At 43.4% G+C, this 14371-nt stretch overlaps 1 protein-coding gene across 1 annotated transcript in view; it reads left to right on the forward strand.

Moving 5' to 3' along the window:
- EIPR1 (EARP complex and GARP complex interacting protein 1) overlaps nt 1–14371 on the forward strand; it is a 459494-nt gene that overhangs the window by 100184 nt on the left and 344939 nt on the right. The window contains exon 3 of the mRNA XM_082251893.1: nt 6052–6184. Coding sequence (XP_082108019.1) covers nt 6052–6184 — 133 coding nt within the window. The remainder of the gene's footprint in view (nt 1–6051; nt 6185–14371) is intronic.

Raw genomic sequence — 14371 nt, forward strand, 5'->3', positions numbered from 1 at the left:
TTAATATGACAGTTTTGTGAAAAAAAAAAAATCTTCATTTTGCAAAGAATTGTGGGAAAAAAATGTACAACTTTAAAAAACTCACCATGCCTCTTAGTAAATACCTTTGAATGTCTACTTTCCGAAAAGGGGTAATTTGGGGGATATTTGTACTGTCCTGGCTTGTTTGTGTCTAAAGAAATGAAATAAGTCGTCAGTACATCAGGTGTGATCCGTTGTGATCAGTTTTCAATGATTGGCACCATAGGTTATAGACTCTATAACCTTCATTCACAAAGACCAAATAATATACAGCTGCAAGAAAAAGTATGTGAACCCTTTGGAATGATATGGATTTCTGCACAAATTGGTCATAAAATGTGATCTGATCATCATCTAAGTCACAACAATCACAGTTTGCTTAAACTAATAACACACAAAGAATGAAATGTTACCATGTTTTTATTGAACACACCATGTAAACATTCACAGTGCAAGTGGAAAAAGTATGTGAACCCCTAGACTAATGACATCTCAAAGAGTTAATTGGAGTGAGATGTCAGCCAACTGGAGTCCAATCAATGAGATGAGATTGGAGGTGTTGGTTACAGCTGCCCTGCCCTATAAAAAAAACACACACCAGTTCTGGGTTTGCTTTTCACACGAAGCATTGCCTGATGTGAATGATGCCTTGCACAAAAGAGCTCTCAGAAGACCTACGATTAATAATTGTTGACTTGCATAAAGCTGGAAAGGGTAATAAAAGTATCTCCAAAAGTATTGCTGTTCATCAGTCCACAGTAAGACAAATTGTCTATGAATGGGTGTCCAATAGGTGGACTGTACTACTGAAAGTGGATTCTCCAGTGGCCGGGTTGAATAAAGCGACTCTGGTACCGGTGGAAGAGTCTCCAACCTTTCCGGATCCCGTGGGTGGAATCCTTGTCCCGCCATTTACATGTGGTAGCAGGTCACATGTTAAAGGCTACCTTTGTGAATGTTTTAGTAGTGCAGACTGCTACTGAATGAGTGAATTCACTGAAAAGTAACTTGGAAATGACACAGCTTCCCCCTGCGGTACTGGAACTAATAGACCAGTTGACCCAAGCCCTGGTGTTCATGTGTGATACGTCCCTGGAGTCAGTTTTGTTGGTGGCCAGGACATCAGCAGTGGGGATTGCTATTAGGCGCATGGTATGGCTAAAATGCTGGTCGGCTTACCAGGCTTCTAAGAAGGCTGTGACTGATCTTCCTTTTATAGGGGAGAGGCTGTTTGGATCTTCCCTGGATGAGTTGATCAAAGTTATCATGGGGAGTAAGAGCACTAATCTGCCCCGATCCACTAAGGGCAAGGCGCCGCGTACTAGGCGGGGCTTTCCTTTACTGCTCACAAACGTCTTTTTCGTGCCTCCGGGTCGCAAGAAAAAGGTAAACTGTTTAGGTCTTCTGGGGGATCCAAGAAGCCATGGTCGGGAAAATCTAAGTCTGGCCAATCTGGAACTGCAGACAAGTTCTCGGCTGCATGAAGGGGCGCCCGAGTCTGGGGTGGGGGGACATCTTTGATTCTTTCAGGAACCCTGGACCTCTTTTGATTCAGGACAAATCGGTTCACAAACTCATCCAATCAGGATACAAGATCGAATTCCAGTCTCGTCCATCGGACAGGTTCTTCCCATCCAATCATAAGTTTTCCCCAGTCCGGTTAAGGGACTTGCGAGGGGTGGTACACGACTTGCTGTCGCAAGGAGTGATTGTAACGGTTCCTGCTCTGGAACGTTTTTAGGGGTTTTATTCAAACCTATTCACTGTGCCCAAAAAAGAAGGCAAGGTGCGTCCCATCCTGGATCTCAAGGCCCTGAACCGCTTTGTGCAGGTACAGAGGTTTCAGATGGAGTCCATCTGCACGATAGTAGCATTTCTGCATCAGGGAGATTTCTTAGCCTCCATAGATATCAAGGATGCATATCTACACATCCCTATCTATGCTGGACACCAGCGGTTTCTTCGCTTTGCGGTAGCAGAGGAGAATTTTCAATTTTTGGCGTTATCCTTTGGTCTCGCCTCCACTCCCAGAGTGTTTACCAAGGTACTAGCACCGGTATTAGCACTGCTGCACCGGTGGGGGATTGTGGCACTGGGGTACCTGGACGATCTCCTTTTGAGAGCCGACTCTCATTCAGGGCCGGCTCACATTTGTGCGAGTGCGGCGATCGCATGTAATTTGGGGGCGCACTACTCCTTCATTACATGTGATCGGATGTGCGGGTGCGAATTCAGCCATACACTTTGTATGGCTGAATTCGCACTGTATCCGCACCAAACACGCACATGACCCTTTTTTCCAGCCACATCAGGATCGGATCGCACAGTGGTTCACACTTGTGCGATCCGATCCTGTGCGAACTGTCAGATCGCACTGCGATATGCGATCAAACTGGGGGTGTCGTTAACATTTAATTGACACTCCCTGCGTATCGCATATGGCAGTGTGACGAGGGTTTTTCTTCCCCCCGGACAAGCTGCAAAAGTTGCAGCGGGTGATTCAGTTGTTGTTGGACAACAATCTGTCCTCTCTACGAGTTTGCATGCTAGCCTTGGGTCTGATGGTATCGACCTTCGAGGCGGTTCCGTTTGCTCAGTTCCCTACAAGACCTTTGCCAAGGGAGATTCTTGTAAACTGGCACAAGGATACAAAGTCCTTGGATTCCTTGAATCGGTTGAGCCACAACACAAAATCTGGTCGGTTGTGGTGGATTCAGTCTCCAGCACTGTGCCAGGGCAAGTCCTTCCTTCCATTGTTTTGGACGGTGGTAACCACAGACGCTAGCCTGTTGTGCTGGGGAAGCCCTGTACCCAGGGTACCTGGATGATGGAAGAGTCAAAACTTCCAATAAATGTTTTGGAGCTCAGAGCGATAAAGCTTAGTCTGAGTCATTGGACAACTCGTCTGCATCGTTGCCCGGTTTGCATTCAATCAGACAACGCCATGGCTGTGGCTTACATCAATCACCAGGGGGGCACCAAGAGTGTCTAGGCAGTCAAGGAGGTGGCCGAGATTCTGGCCTGGGCGGAAAGCTTTGTTCCAGCCTTCTCTGCTGTACACATTCCTGGTGCGGAAAACTGGCAGGCGGATTACCTGAGTTGTCAGTTGTTGGATCAAGGGGAGTGGTCCCTACACCCGGAGTTATTCCGTCCCCTGCGTGTTCGGTGGGGGACTCCCGGCGTCGATCTGTTTGCCTCTCGCCTCAACAAGAAGGTGCAGAGATTTGTAGCCAGGTCTTGAGATCCTCTGGCCGACGCCACAGACGCACTGGTGGCTCCTTGGGGTCGGTATGGGCTGATTTATGCATTTCCCCCATTTAAACTACTGCCAAGGCTTCTGCGCATTATAGAGGTGGAAAACACTCCGGTTATTCTGGTGGCTCCAGACTGGCCTTGCCGGTCTTAGTATGCAGACCTGATAATGCCGAGACCCCTTGGAGACTTCCTCTGAGGGAAGATCTGCTGTCTCAAGGTCTGATCTTCCATCCTGCTTTACAGTCGCTGACTTTAACAGCATGGCTGTTGAAAGTCTGGTGTTGAGAGATAGGTGTTTTTCTGACTCTGTGATTCCTACACTCTTAAAGGCTAGGAAGTCAACCTCCAGGAAGATCTACCATCGTACGTGGAAATTGTACATTACATGGTGTTAAACGCTGAAGGTGCACCATTGCTTGTTTTCGATCGCTAGGGTTTTGGCCTTTTTGCAGAAAGGAGTAGAACAGCGGTTTGCTTTGGGTACTATCAAAGGCCAAATTTCGGCTTTGGCTATATATTTTCAATGCCTGTTAGCCACGCATGTCCTAATCCGGACTTTTATCCAGGGAGTGCACAATATGGCTCCTCCAAGGCAATCCCCATTACCTCCGTGGGATCTAAATCTGGTTTTATCTGTTCTTCAAAAGCCTCCTTTTGAAACCATTTGGGAGATTTTGCTGCCGTCTTTGTCTCAGAAGGTTGCCTTCTTGGTGGCAATCACTTCTGCCCACAGGGTATCTGAATTGGCGGCATTGTCTTGCCGCTCACCTTATCTGGTGGGATAAGGTGGTACTTCGAACTAATCAGTTATTTCTTCCTAAGGTGGTTTCTGATTTTCATCTGAATGAAGACGACGTATTGCCTCACTTATGCCCTAAACCTCACCATCCTAAGGAGTATGCCTTGCATTCTTTACATGTATTACACTGACTGGTGTATTGTTAATCTTGATGGAAAAGTCAGAGAGGGAAGGGGGGGGGGGGTAATTATAAGCTTGGATTTAGAAAGATTTAGTTTGAGGAAGTGGTGTGACATCCATGCTGATATGTAAGTCATTTGAAAGGAGACTGAGGGAATGGGGATGAGGAGTGTATAGATTTGGGGGTTATCAACATAGAGATGGTGTTGGAAGCCATGAAAGCTCATCAAATGAGCAAGAGAGAGGTGTAGACTGAATATAGGAGGGGTCCAAGAACAGAGCAATTGGGGACCCCTACAGTAAGTGGGGAGGAGGAGACAGAGTTCAGTGTAGGACACTGAAGGAGTGCTGCGATAGATAGGAGGAGAACCAGGAAAGAGCAAAACCTTGGAGGCTAACAAAGTAATGTTTGAGGAGGAGTGGGTGGTCGACAGTATCAAAGACCACAGAAAGCTCTGGTGGCAAGAGTAGGGAGTACTGGCCCTTGGTTTAAGCTGTTAGTAAATCGTAAGTAGGTTTTAGTAGGGTACTTTCTGTGGAGTTCTGCAAGTGAAAGCCAGAATGTAAAGTGTCACGAAGGTTGTTGTCAGTGAGGTAGGAGCTCAGATGGTTGTAGACTAAGCTTTCTAAAAGTTTAAAGGGAAATGGTAGCAAGGAGATGGGTAACAAGTTGTTCAGACTGGTGGGGTCCAGTGAGAGTTTTTTTTAAGTATGCATGTGATCTGTGCATGCTTTAGAGGGGAGGGGAAGGTGCAGCATCCATATGCATCAGTTAAGATGTCATGGTGATAACATGATGCATTTTTTATTGTTATAACATTCTACAATCGTTGGTAAAAAACCTGGTCTGACCGCTATTGGTGTGTACCAGTGTGTGCAGCTAGCTGTGAAATGTGCATTGTTGGTTAAGGTTCCATTGACATGGGGACCAGTGCCTGAGAATGTTAATCTTCATATTGTGAACCTCTAATGGTTATGCTGTACAATTGCCAGGAAAGATAAAGTCCATGGGCACTCAGAGTAATATTTGCATAATTACCAGCTTGTACAAAGGTTGAAAACCATTAAAATGTATCTGACCAACAACGATGTCTTATGCAAAGCACATGCTTTTTTCTAAAGGGTTACACTGTATACCCTGAAATAGAGACCTTACCTTTACAAAGAAAAATACAATATGTAGTCTATCATTGCCAACATTTCCTTCTGTAACATTAGCATTCCTCCTAGTATAGAAACTTTGAAACAGGGACTTCTCTCAGAGCAAGACGGTTGGAGTACTCTAATTGCTGAATACCTACCTTTTTGTTTTAAGAGGGCTCTGTTGTGCTTGACACTGGCTTTCTGGTTCCTTTTAGCCCAACTGTTTACGTTCTATGGCAGGGTTTCTAAACCAGGGTTCCTCCAGAGGTTGCTAGGGGTTCCTTGAGCTGTGAGCAATTTCTCACACTGACCCCATTGATCCTTTTAGCTATCTGTAAGGGGGAATTCTTCTCAATAACCACAAGTGTAAGGAACATTCTTCCCACTGGCCATCACACTTATGTATCATGAGTTGTAGATATAGTGATTTTTAGCAGGGGTTCCTTGAGACCAGAAGGTTATTTCAAGGATTCCTCCATGTTAGAAAGGTTGAGAAACCATGTTTTATAGAATAATGATGGAGTCAAAACTTCAGTCCCCTCAGTTACCATAGCCTAAGTTATCTGTATATAGTATCAAATGTTTGGATTTGTATAGCAAATTTGCCAGTATGCTAATATTTTTTTTATTACACCTGGCATCCACCAGAGCTAAAGTTAAGTTCTACTGTTTATTTTTCCAAATTTTATACATTTTTGCTTTCTTATGTTTAGATCCATGTTATAGACTTTGATGACGAGAATAATATTATCAATAAGAATGTTCTACTGCACCATGCAGGGGAAATCTGGCAAATCGACGCTAGCCCAGCAGACAGGAATGTGCTCGCAACCTGCTACAGTAACAGTAAGTCAGCCTCATTTACATTGAAATTAGGTTACAGAATATAACTGCACAGGTTCAGCTGTTTTGTGGAATATTTGTAAAACAACAGAAACGTATAAGTAAAAATCTGTTGTATTTCACAGTTTTTTCTTCACAATGGGATATTCTAGGGTTGAAACTAGAAGCAAAGATTCTCTAACTGGAGTGGTCAGGACGAGTTAAAGTAGAGGTTCAGCCAAAAAGCTAACAAACTCTAAACCTACTCACAGCCACATTTTAAAACTAATCTATCTAGCCCTGTAAAGAAGAAATCGCTATACATAACTTTTCTCAAGCCAATGTTTGAAGGAGAGAACCAAAAACGGCTGGGAAGTGAGGTTACCCATAGACTTACCATGGGACTTCCGTTGTCGGCTGCCTCTCCTGCATACTCCCAAACTCTGAAGCTGCCGCTGACATCTCAGCGTGGGACCAGAGAGGCCGCAGAAAAGCTATGTATAGCAATTTTTGCTTTACAGGGCTAGATAGATTCGTTTTAGAATGTGGCTACCAGTAGGTTTAGAGTTAGTTCAGTTTTGGGTGAACTTCTACTTTAAGTGTAAATTAACTTCCCGATTAAATAAGGTCTTGTGAATTCATACTAAGCTATACACAATGAAAACAACCACGCGAAAGTATTCCGTTTTAACTATACTGTAGTTCTTTGTATATCGCAGAAAGAATTACAAGAAAAGTTGTTACATCTTCGTTTAATTTAAAAAATAAAGCCTGATATTTTGGCATGTACTGCTACTGTTGCATAGAAATTTTATGTAATATATCCAACAATCAGAAAGCAAGAGTACCAATATATATGTATGTATATGTATGTATGTATATATATATATATATATATATATATATATATATATATATATATATATATACCAATGTATTCTGAACTGAAAGATGAATAGACAAGGGGTAAGGAAGAAAGTCTATAGCATGTTAAATCAAGGCTATGCATCTAGTACTTGTATCCAGTAGCCAGCGGTTCCAGTGCTTCCAGAATTTGTCCTAGTTAAGATAAGGTTCAGCAAACAGGAGTTAATATTTGGTGTGGATATTACGATTCGGAAAAACTAATGGCATGAAGTGAGAATAGCACCTGTGTGAGTGATACTCCAATGTCGCTTCTAAAACTGCCAGTGCTAGGTGTACCAAATGTGAGTAATGGGGAAATAAGTAGAAATACACCTTTCTCAAAGGCAGATAGTTTATCACAATCTCACCAAATAAGTTGCAGAGTACTGATAAGTCCAAAGTCCCATAAGTCTTTGGGTGTATACTACCATTTGCGGGGGATTTTTTCCCCCCTTATTCCCAGTAGAATATGTGTCTAGAAATTATAAAAGGGCACTGTACCAAGTAGTTCCACTGCAGAATGTTTGGTAGCATTTCTGGTAAGTTTAAGTTGGGAGAGGAGTCCATAAATAATTGTAATCTTCTTCAGTTTGGATTGTTGTTTATTGTAGTAAAATAATTTGTATTGAAGATAGGAAGTGTTGAAGGAAGACATATTTAAAGTAATCTTTAACCTCTTGCTGACCGACACGAGTACACTCAATGCTTGCGGGCGGCAGCCCCAGGGACTGCGGTGTACCCAAATGTTGCGGTCTACTAGAGGAGTGCATGTGCTCATTCTCTTTTGACTTGTGCTGTGATTGGACACAGCACAAGTTTTTCAGCAGGTTACAGCCAATCATTTTGGCTGTATACCTGCTGATCGGCTGTGACCAATCACAGTACAGAGACCTGTGTGTTGGTAAACACAACACACCGATCTGGCTGTATTAATCCCTGCTTTCAGTTACTGTTCAGAACTGAAAGAAAGGAGAGACTGCAGCCAGATGATGTTTAAGTAAAAGCAGCACACATACACTTGCCACACAGTTAACGCCTTGATTGCCCTTCTGATCCTGGTCACCCAGCCAGTGTAATTAATACAGTGTCATTGTACAGTATTATTACTGATCATTGTATTAGTGTCATTAGCGATGTCATTGTCAGCGTGGTGCTATCACAGTTACACTACAAGTCGCTGATCACTGCTATTACTAGTATAGTGTCTGTACAGATCAGTATCTTGATCACAATCAGAACTACATTAGAAAAGTGCCCAATTGTATACTGTCACAGCTTGGTTTTTACCAAAGACATGTAGCAGAATACAATTTGGCCTAAATTTATGAAGATTTTATTTTATTGGATATGATTTGTAACAGAAAGTAGAAAATATAATTTTCGTCTAATATTTTAGTATAATTTCATTTAAATAATAAAAAAAAAATCCCAGTGGTGATCAAATACCACCAATAGAAAGCTTTATTTGTGTGAAAAAAAAAACATAAACATTTATTTGCGTACAGTGTTGCATGACTGATCAATTGCTAGTTAAAGTAGAGCAGCGCTGAATAGCAAGAAATGTCCTGGGCATGAAGCTGGTAAAACCTTCCGGTTTGTCAAGTGGTTAAAGATGATACTATTAGTTGTGCAGAACTCTTGAAAAGATTTAAGAACATTGCCAGAAAAAAGTGGATCCCACTGTCCTAAGAATTGCAGAATCTCAAGTTTTGCGATCCAGATCCTTATTGAGAAAGTTTATGGATATTTAACTATACTGTATGTATCATGTTGAGTTCATGAGTTCCACAATCTGTGTCACAGTGATGGTATCCAAGAAAAATGTAAGGGTTTGTTGACTTAGGGGTGTGACTTCAATGCTATTTAAGATGAGTGAAAAATTTGCTTCCAAAGTTTATTCATTACAGGTACATGTATAGCGTTATCAGTTTACTCATACATCCAGTATCTCACAAAAGTGAGTACACCCCTCACATTTTTGTAAATATTTTATTATATCTATAACATTTCTTAATAATGTGAGGGGTGTACTCACTATTGTGAGATACTGTATTTATTGTACATTGACATCAGTCCTTGCTCTCAAGGAGCTTACAGTCTAAGGTCCCTAACTCATATTCATACATACACATAGTAGGGCCAATTCAGACAGGAGTCATAACCTACCAGCATGCCTTTGGAGTGTGGGAGGAAACCGGAGGAAACACACAATGTCACAGGGAGAACATGCAACCTCTGTGGTGCTAGTGCCATGGTTTGGGATTCGAGTTGAAGACCCTTGTGCTGCTAGGAAAAGTGCTAACCATTTAACCCATTTTTATGCCCCAAAGTTTAGTAGAATTGGCAATTCACCACTGTTTAATATGACCTAGGATTGTAGCTTTATAGTATTTATAAATGTCAGGGCTACCATCTCTGCCTTGTATTTTAAAACACGTAGAATGTCTATTAATGCATTATTATTATTTATTTTTTTTTTTCATTTATTTCATGCCCCCATGTTTAACAGTTGATGACATTTTGGGGTGTTCTGAAAATAGAATGGTAAATTTGGGATGGATAACATTCTGAAGCAATACAATACCGTATATGTGAGAGGACAAATGTCTTGGGTAGTGCTTTCATGATGCCTGTGTTCTCTAACTCCTTGCACAAAGTGTTCACTTACAACAGTAATGTGAAATAATTCTTTCAGAGCAAAAGTAAGGTTCAGAGCACAGTAATGTGGAATAATTGGTTCAGAGTTTTTTTAAAGGTACTGAGCATTTTTTATGTATTTTCAGCATCCTTGTGCAATAATTTTCACATGCCACTTAATGGTAATAACATTTTGAAGGTGGATTTAACTTTCCATGTTATCCACTACCTGGAGGACTTCAATGTTAAGTGACAGGGGATTAGAAATGGTAAATACCCCACCTACCAAGCCCTCAGCATTTTCTTCTTGTTCAACAGGAATGGGTAACAGAGGTGCCTGCCCATGGAAGGATCTAAAAGGAATTATTTTGGCAGTGGGGAAGCATTTTAACCTAGTGCTAGCTACCTGTTTGCTTTCCCCCTCACTTGTATTTGTCTTCTGTGCTGCATGGGGTGATCGGTCCCCTGCTTGTGATTCCTCTCTATCTTGCAGGAGATCATGATGTCTGCATTCTGTCACTGCATGAAGTCACAGAAATTTTAATTTTTAGCACTTCACCATCAGATTTATATGGCCGACATTAAGCATAGATGCGTAAACAATTATTTTACTGACTGAAATTTTAAAATGGCGATTTAGTATTACCACTACTTCAAAAGGGACATTTTTATGGGAACCCTGGATCTCCGGCATCTCCATATACCAATTGTTTTGCACTTAACATCAGTACTTGGGAATCTGTCTTTGGCAGAATCTCTTCTTCATTATCAGTTTGTCATTCTTCTCTTTTGTCTTTGCTGGCTTTTTGAGTATTTACCAAGTTCAATGTGACAGTTCTGGAAGTTTGGATTCCTGTTTATTCAATATTTTGACAATCTACTTATCTATCATTCTCACAAGCTTTTACAAGCCACATTATGCAGGCCTTCTCCATATTTGTGAAAATTAGCTGGCTCTTTTATGAAGAAAAGTCAGATGTAACACAATCTTAAAGCAAGGATTTTCTTAAAGTTCTTCTTAACTCTATGTGTAAGTCTTGTATTGTTCCCCACTATAGAATAAAGGCTGTCCAACCCAAGGTCCAGGTTTTTTTCAGAGAGGTCTCATTTTATTACTGTCTATTTCAGTCCTTTCTTGTTTTAATGCGTCTCAGTGGTGCTTTGAGTTCTACTTGACTCCAGACTCCTCCTGGATTCTAAAATGTTGGCATAGAGATCCTCCACTAAAATATTTTTTTTTTAGTGGTGGCAGTCTCCTGAAAATCTTTAAGCATGATTTTCATAATCTGCTGGCTCAACCGACATACGAATAGTGTGTGGCCTGGCTAGCTTGCTCCATTCAACAAAAGCTATTTGTTCATTCTTCTTTTGTCAAAGAAACCTGTTAGAAAACTGTTGTCTGAACAGCACCTAAATTCAGTCAGATGCAGGTGCTGTTCAGAAGTTCTGACAGCCAGCGAGTTCCCTTACTGTTGGCTGATTTACTACCTCTGTTGTAAGTCTAATCCAGTGGTTCTTAACCTTGTTGGAGGTACTAAACCCCACCAGTTTCATATGCGCATTCACCGAACCCTTCTTAATTGGAAAAATAAAATATGATTTTTTCAAATTCAAAACATAGGTATATATTATTTTAGGTATATATTTATACATAGGTGCACAAAATGAACAAAACCATTAAGAACAAAACCATTAAAACATGATTTTCACACAAAAACATAATAATGAATATTTACTGCAAATTAGTGTGACTTCTGCTGTTGTCTTTCAGAGACCAGCGCGGCTTTATCTTGGCAAGTGCCACTCTCATGTCATTTTCGCAACAAAGTCTGTTCCTTTTCTTTGTTCTTATGTCCAGCATCACACCTTACAGCAGGCCAGGGTGAGATGAGGTCCCGTCCCCCATATAGATCACCCCCTTTACAGTAGGCCAGGGTGAGGAAGATCTAATGGGGACCCCGGACCTCACCTCACCCTGGCCTGCTGTAAGGGGAGATCTATATGGGGGACGAGACCTCTCCTCACCCTGGCCTGCTGTAAGGAGGGATCTATATGGGGGACCTCTCCTCACCCTGGCCTGCTGTAAGGGGGGATCTATATGGGGGACCTCGGACCTCACCTCACCCTGGCCTGCTGTAAGGGGGGATCTATATGGGGGACGGGACCTCACCTCACCCTGGCCTGCTGTAAGGGGGGAGATCTATATAGGGGATGGGACCTCACCTCACCCTGGCCTGCTGTAAGGGGGGATCTATATGGGGGACCTGGTCCTCCATATAGATCCCCCTTAGAGCAGGCCAGGGTGAGGTCCCCAATATAGATCCCAGGTCCCCCATATAGATCCCCCCCTTACAGCAGGCCAGGGTGAGGTGAGGTCCCGTCCCCCATATAGATCTGCCCCTTACAGCAGGACAGGGTGAGGTGAGGTCCAGACCCTGGCCTGCTGTAGGGGGGATCTATATGGGGGACCCCACAGTGACCTAACCTCACCCTGGCCTGCTGTAAGGGGGATCTATATGGGGGACCCCAGAGTGACCTAACCTCACCCTGGCCTGCTGTAGGGGGGATCTATATGGGGGACCTCACCTCACCCTGGCCTACTGTAAGGGGGGATCTATATGGGGGATCATGTCCCCCATATAGATCCCACTTACAGCAGGCCAGGGTGAGGTGAGGTCCCGTCCCCCATTTAGATCTCCCCCCTTACAGCAGGCCAGGTTCCCCATAAAATAGATCCCCTTTACATAGTCTTCTCAGTGTTCTCACACAGTCAGTCAGAAAGTCAGTCACTAGACTAGTACAGCCAGTACTACTCCAGTATACCTTTTTTTCACCTGTGTCCCAACTCCCGATCATAGGCTAGGTTTTCCTCCTGCAGGCTGCAGCACCACTGTCACCACTGGCTCTCTGGCCTCTCACCTGCCGGCTTCTTCTGCTGCTGCGGCTGCCTGGCCTGGTGGTTCTCTCCCGTGCTGCGCTGGGCGGCCGCTGCACGGGTTAGTCCCTCCTCCAGACAGTCCCTCTGCACAGCCAGCAGTGAGAGTGAGCCAGGGGCAGAGAGAGCTGCGAGTGCGAGCAGACTCAGCGGGCGGCGGCGGCCAGCCTATCATGACAGAGTGAGTGACATGACACTGTGGAGTGGATGCGCCCCCCCCCCCCAGATGTTGCGCCCGGTGCGGCCGGCCCCCCATGCACCCCCCACGCTACGCCACTGGATGTTATGTATTTTCATGATGACGGCGCAGAGCGGGAGCGGAAGGACATGCCCAAAACTGGATAAATAGTCCCTGACAGCGAAGTGGTACTAGCGGAGGGTGTGCCGAACCCTCAAGACTGACCCACCGAACCCCTGGGGTTCGATCGAACCCAGGTTAAGAACCACTGGTCTAATCCAATCATCAACTACTCATTCTGTCAAATAATACTTACAATGATTAGTTTTGAACTGTTCTGCTAGTTATGTTCTCTTGTGGGATTATAGGCCACACCTTCGTCCACTTAATCTATAACTTAATTTAATAAATAACCAAACAGATCCGCAGTATTTGGCAAGAAAAATGGCCGCGGCACACTTTATTGGTTTCAAACATGAAATCAAACATTTAGATGATCAATAATAATAAACCTTAAACCAAAATCACTTAGTGAAAATAATTGTACTAGCTCAGTTTTTTAGAACTCGAGCAAACAGTAACTCATAATTAATTAACAAAAATACAGTCCCCCCCTATAATACTAGGGTGACCCTACCACACAAAGGTGCACGCGACAAGGGAGGGGGGGGGGGGGTGAAGAACTTTCCTTCTTGCTCTTCGGATGCAAAAGGAGGAAAACCAGACCAGCACTTGCTTATAATACCTTGCACCTGTATTCCAAAAACTTCCGCTTTCCTTATTGGCTGATACCTGCCCCAGCACCAGAAGGTAATTTAACCCAATAATAGCCCACCTGTAACCATTACCACTAATCCTAAAGCTATTCCATAATGAATATACTGAGGGTGGCCATAATCCCAAGTAAGTGGGTGCTAAATTGCACCCCCTTTTTTATTCTTGATGTTAGTTTCATGTAGACAAAACTGCTCTCCTGAACCCTTATCGCACCTTTATAGTGTTTAAAGGTTTCACGTATATCTCTCTTTTCCTTTCTTTTCTCAGGACTGTACATTTTAAGTTTCTGATGACTCTCCTAATATATTTTATCCCCCAGACCTTTCACTATTTTTGTTGGCCATCTCTGGACTCACTATATTTCATCATTATCTTTTTGTAGGCTAGATCACAGCATTTTACATGAGGTCTGACTAAAGATCTAAATAGGGAAATCAGGACATCCTACTCCCTGCTGGTGATTCCTCTAGTGCAGGGATAGGCAACCTTTCAGAGGTTGAGATCTACCTGGACAACATGGAGGAAATCAAAGATCCTCTCTAGCGATACACCGAATATTCGGCGGCCGAACATTATTCGGCCGAAAATAGAGAAAATAGCACTTTCGGTGTTCGGCCGAATAAGTCAAAAGGCCGAATAATTTTGAGCCGAACAATGTCAGCTTCCGCCCTGACCGCTCACCTTCTTCATTGCGGCTCGCGGCTCCCTTCTCACACGCCGCCGGTGTCCTGTCCGGCCGCGAGTAGGGGGTGTGACGTCACGCGCGCGTCCCGCCCCC

This window comes from Pelophylax lessonae, assembly GCF_965119305.1.
Source record: "Pelophylax lessonae genome assembly, chromosome: 3".
NCBI classification, from domain to species: Eukaryota; Metazoa; Chordata; class Amphibia; order Anura; family Ranidae; genus Pelophylax; species Pelophylax lessonae.